The 5,886-nt window shown below is 41.4% G+C and overlaps 1 protein-coding gene across 1 annotated transcript; it reads left to right on the plus strand.

Annotated features, from left to right (window-relative positions):
* The first annotated feature begins 1,161 nt into the window (after positions 1-1,161).
* Positions 1,162-3,579, plus strand: LOC307020723 (uncharacterized protein). The gene is made up of 2 exons (XM_079652255.1): positions 1,162-1,436; positions 1,783-3,579. Exon 2 carries the CDS (start codon positions 1,894-1,896, stop codon positions 3,418-3,420), a length of 1,527 nt encoding a protein of 508 aa, XP_079508381.1. The 5' UTR covers positions 1,162-1,436; positions 1,783-1,893; the 3' UTR covers positions 3,421-3,579.
* Positions 3,580-5,886: the final 2,307 nt, after the last annotated feature.

Genomic DNA, 5,886 nt, shown 5'->3' on the forward strand with positions numbered 1-5,886 from the left:
GTACCGGGGTACTGCCGCAACATCTTGCAGGAAACAGTGTCTGAGGGCATGTTCATTTAATAAACTATGAATGTTTTGCATCTATGTAACGGGAAGAAACTCATCTAACTGATCATTTTAATTTATTTTTCAAAAAAAATAAAACACAATGCTAACGCCAGGGCTGCCAACATTTGAGTTCAGCTTGGAGTGAGATTTTTGTTTTTGGTGTACCGAAAAAAGAAACGTTCATGTGTACAGTGTTACAAATGTATTGAACATGTACAAACTAGGGTTTCCCATTAATGTACCGGGCGCTAGTGGAATACGCACAGTGTACCCGTGACTCTTACAATGAAGGCTCGATAATCAGCTCACGGCATATAAAATGGCATATAGGTGTAAGCAGAGGTAAAGTGCTATTTTATAAGTGGGGGTGGGGGTCAATGCAAATAGTGAGTTTGGTAGAAATATACTGTATAATAGTAAAGTTTTACATTATAAATATTCCCCAAAATTATTCAAAAGCATATTCTTCCAAACTCCTTGCTGTAGACACACAGGAGACTATTGATGTGTGTAGTGAGTTTGGTAGTAATAAGCTGTATAGGCTAATAGTGATTGAATATTATTGTATTCTCTTTTTTCGGATTTGGACTTTGCAGACAGTCCCTTAGCACTCGTTTCTTCTGCGGATAGAGACCAATGTAATGTGTCCAGCTCGGAGGACGGCCCGTAGCCTATTGGCTTTTTTTGATCAAAATGTGATTGTAGTTCATTCTCAACCTTACCACGGTACTTAGGAGACGTCATTTGTGTCTGAAAAACGTTTTGTTCACGAGTTATTGATCCGTGAAATCAGAATCTCCCAATATTGTTCCAACTTTACTGAACTAAGACTAGACTTGCCACCCGTTCCTTGAAATACGTATTTGTTACGTAATTGGGAATTAAATGTTGCGTTCCGTATTGAACCAATACGGAACGCAGTTTATCCCGTATTTTCACAATCTGTCCCATGCACGTCTGTCACACACACACGTGAACACTGAACTAACAATAATGAACAAAATAAAGGACAGGAAATATTAAAAACAGCAAAATATGTTGGCGGGAGGTGCGCAAGACCTTCCGCGGACTCTCCTCTCTGCTCTGCCTCTGTGCCAGACAAGATGTCTTCAGATACGCCACCTCGTCCTCAAAAGAGGAAACACCGACAACAGAAATACAGACGAGAATGGGAAGAGGCAAACCAGTGGCTTGATAGGGTCCCTGAAGATGACTACAAGGCAAATTGCAAAGCATGTCGCAGAACATTTTCAGTGTCGCACGGTGGGCTGTCTGATGTCAAACAGCACGCAGCCGGGGATCTCCACTCAAGAAATATCAGAACACAAAGGAGCCAAGCACCAGTGTCACAGTTCTTCATAGCTGAAACATCTCCTGAGATTGATTCGGTATGATATGGGACCAGGGGTGGGTAGACACTCTACTCACCCCTGGTCCCATATCATACCGATATGATTTTAAAGTCTATTAAATAAACGTGTATTTAATATTATCAATATAGAATGAAATGTAACCATAAAGAACATCTCTGATTCAGAATCAGAACTCTTATGTTGTTATGCTAATGCTGCTCATTTGAAATTATTCCTAATAGATTAACAGCAAATAAATACTGTGAATAAATAGGCCTACTGTGAATAAATACGATTGATTGATTGATTGATTGATAAATAAAATAAATAGTGACAACAATATGAAAGTAATAATCTGACATCATCCCATTCCCCCCTCTAGATTACTGCAGCTGAGGTGACACAGGTATACCACACAGTAAAACATAACCTCAGCTACAACAGTGCTGACTGTGGACACAAGCTCAATCAAAAGACTCTATCTGATTCCAAAATGGTGAAGAAGATGACTTTGGGGAGAACAAAGCAAGAGGCACTGGTGAAAGACGTCCTGGCCCCGAAGGCAGTGGGTGATGTTCTCAAGATCTTAACATCACCACCCCTCCCATTCTCCATACAGACCGATGCTTCCAATAAAGGGAACAGGAAGATGTTTCCCCTTGCTGTCCAGTACTTCACTCCAGAGTCTGGTGTCACCAACAAAATGCTGGACTTCATAGAGAATCCAGATGAGTCAGCTGCTGGGATTGTAGCTCTCCTGGAACAATCCCTTGAGAAATTTGGCTTGTCAATGGATCAAGTGACTGCATTCAGTGCTGACAACACAAATGTCAATTATGGTATTCACAACTCTGTTTTCACCAACCTGAAGAGAAAACAAAACGATCTGCTGCGAGGAAACTGCCATGCCCACATAGTGCACAACACAGTGAAGCACGCCCTTGACAAGCTTACTGTAGATGTGGAGAATGTTGTGCTGAAGGTCTATGGCCACTTCTCCATTTCAGCAAAAAGAAGAGAGTCACTCAAAGAATTTTGTGAGTTTTGTGACGTTGAATTCCAAGAGATCCTACGACATGTGACAACCAGGTGGCTCTCCCTCAATCCAGCCATCCATCGGCTGATGCAGACCTGGACTGCACTGAAGTCGTACTTCATCAGTCTAGGAGACGAGTGTCCCAAGCAAGTGCAAGCTTTGTTAAAGCTCAACAGAGACTCAACTGTGGAAGATGAAGACATTGTGGAGATTTACCTTCTTTTCTGCAACAATATACTCTCCCTCTTTGAGGAAGTAGTAAAGAGCCTGGAGAGCAATAGAACCACCTGTGTTGAGTTGTATTCCATCATGGATGAATTCAGGCAAAAGCTCATACAGAGACGAGACGACCAGTTCTATGGGTACCTAACAAGGCAAAAGCTGCAGCGCCTCCTCCCTCATGACGCACACATGGCAAGGGCCGAATTCACTGCATTCCTCAATACAGCCATTTCATATGTTGAGAAATGGTTCGACTTCTCCGAAGAGAACTGGCTCTTCTCACTGCAGCCTCTCTTACTCCAACATGGCAACCTGACCTTTAATCAAATTGAGAAGGTGGCTACCAAACTCAACCTCATCAATAAATTGAAGATGAATGAGCTTTACGATGAGTGCACCACAGCCAATACAATCCTGAGGAGGCTCAGAGAAGAATATTCTGATGCATGGAAGTCCAAGGGTGTGGCTGCGAGGTGGATGGCTGTGTTTAAAGAAGTGGATGTGCCCAACATGCTCTCCATCATGAGACACATCCTGAGCATCCCAGCATCCACTGGATACGTGGAAAGGATCTTCTCCAGAATGACCAACAAGTGGAGTGACTGCAGGAGCAGGTGCTCAGTGGAGCTCATCAGGAGTGAGCTCCTCATTACTCTGAACTTTGAGCAGACCTGTCCAGAGTTCCACACCACAGCTCTGAAAGACAAGGAGCTGCTCAGTGCTGCAAGAAGTAACAAGAAGTACTCCTGGAAGAAGAAGTGAGGAAGAGAGGGGACTGTTTAAACCTGTTCTAACAAAAAAAAGGACATAAAGGAGTTGAGGGAAGCTATGCACTTTATTTTTTATCTGTTTATTAGTTTTATGTTATGCACTTTCTTTAGGCGTATCTTGACTCCACTGGTGGCTCCCAGTTATGAAGCAGAGGGTATGCGGACAGGTTCAGACTTGGCTCAGGGAGTGATGTTATCAATCTTTTCATTTGTCATTTTGTTCAATCAGATAATCATAACAGGTTCACAAAAGTGTTTCATTTTAAGATGATTCGTAAAAGAGTCCTCAGGCAGGCTTTGTTACAGCTGTTACAGCACTTTATATGCATATAATACAGACTAGCATATGCTCAAGTTCAGCCTAGGTCAGTCTAATCACCCGTAACAAGTTTACAAGTGTGTTTCATTTCATTGTTTTCTGCCTTAAGTTGAATTGTTCCCAAATGTTACACTTAAAGCACATTCTATTGTAGCTTATTTAATTTAGGTGCTGTTCTCAGGTTCAGGCTAGTTCAGCCTATGCACAGTATGTATTTAAACATACAAGTTTACAAGTTCATTGCTAATAAAGCACTTTAAACTAAGTATGACTACAGTAAATGCTTTCTTGACTACCCCTTCCTTACTGACCACCAAGTGACCCCAGGGCCCAGAGGCTATTATGGTATGTGAAATCATGTCAATTATTTAAATCAAAGCATTTTGGTTCATATAAAAAATAGATATATGTCTATCAGGCGCGCCGGATTCATTTTAGAATTGGGGGGGCCAAAAAAAGTGCGTGTGTATGGCCCAATCCCAAACTACGCCCTAGACACTCCCCCTCCGTGACGGAGTGAACTCCGTGGAGTGACACATGAGGCTCCCTCCAGTCAGATGGAGGGAGTAAATACAGCGGCAAGCTTTGGGACAAACTCCCCTCTCTCCGGCAGAAACAGGAAATGCCGTAACGGCTACAACGGTTTCAAATCAGCATCTCTTTGACAAAAAATGTAAATGAATAACTCAAATAAAACTCCAAACATCTTTAATTGTGTTACTTTTTTGTAAAGCTCTTAGTTTTAAACCTGATGTTTATAAGCTTCTTAGTGTTTGCAACAGTCTGTAAATATACACAATTTTATAATAAAATGCACACATTCACCTTTTTCTAGACTAAACACAGGTATGATCCTAAGTAAAAAAAAAATGAGGTTATCATGAGGTTGTTAACATCGCAATTTATCACTATCGTTTAGTGGTTTTGCAAAGAATTAACCACTCTGTTTTTGTACCATTCTGCGTTGAAGTACCTTCTCTTTGCCCAAATAATCTACTAGCGGTCTCCTTTTTTCTGATAGTTAGCTGTACAGCTTTAACCGCCTCAATGTCCCGACAGCAAACCTCCATGCAGTTGGAACCAGCCTGTTTCGGTTCAACAACGGCGGCGGTGGGGTCGGCGGCGGTTTTGACAGTTTCTGCGGCCGCAGACTAGAGCTGCTGCTTTTGGGTTCATCTGGCTTCGCTGTTTGAAGAAGGTCCAGCCTCCGGAGATGTGGTAGTCAGGGATGTGACCTTCCAGTTGTTAAATTTAAGTTTAGATTGACCGTATTTAGTTTTCTTCTGCGCTGGTTCTTCTGACATGTTTGCAAGTGTATATATTCTTTATATCTCTAGGTTAACGGCTGACACACACAGCAGAACAACGTAACAAATAAAGTAAACAACGTAACAAATAAACAAATCTAAGCTTTTTTATTGGTTGTAATTTACATGGATACATTTGAATGGTGTGACAATGTCCTATTTGATTGTGTTAAAATGTACATATTCTTCCTGTTATGTCTGCCTGCTTTATTTTACCTAATGCAAAGTGACCTGCTCCATCGAAATCGTTCGCATTGACCCGAAGACACATTTTGATTCCTAGCTTTCTAATGAGATCAGGATTGTTTTTGTACTCCAAATATTAAGCAAAATATGTCACATTATATAATGACTGTTACAGAGTCATCGTTTTGAGAAAAAGGCCTTTAAAGTGTTTATCTTCTCTGGAATCCATCGATCTGATTGATTATTAGCGGAGGAAATGATCAAAAATACTACGGAGGGAAGATATTTTCGTTTGGATTACTGCACTCACGGGAAACACCGGCTGTTGTTATGCCTGTTGTGACGTTAAATTACTCAGTTCTCCGCTTGTAATTATGCCATTACAAACTTCAAACCTGTATTTATCATCTGCATTTGCCGAAACAAGTTTAATATTCTGAAAGCCAAGACTTTGTTTATTTGAAATCAGATGAAAACGAACTGTAACGGACCCTGCCGTGTTATGTATGATTACTATGCCTTACATTCATAATTTCAGCGGGAGGGAGGGGGAGCGGCGCTGCGGAAGAGCATAGTGGCCAGTGAGAGGCGAGCTGTGGTCTTCCCTTTACAAGCTTAAAAAATGCGTGTAGCTAATGAGATTGAA

This window comes from Notothenia rossii (assembly GCF_949606895.1).
Source record: "Notothenia rossii genome assembly, chromosome: 9".
Classification (NCBI taxonomy): Eukaryota; Metazoa; Chordata; class Actinopteri; order Perciformes; family Nototheniidae; genus Notothenia; species Notothenia rossii.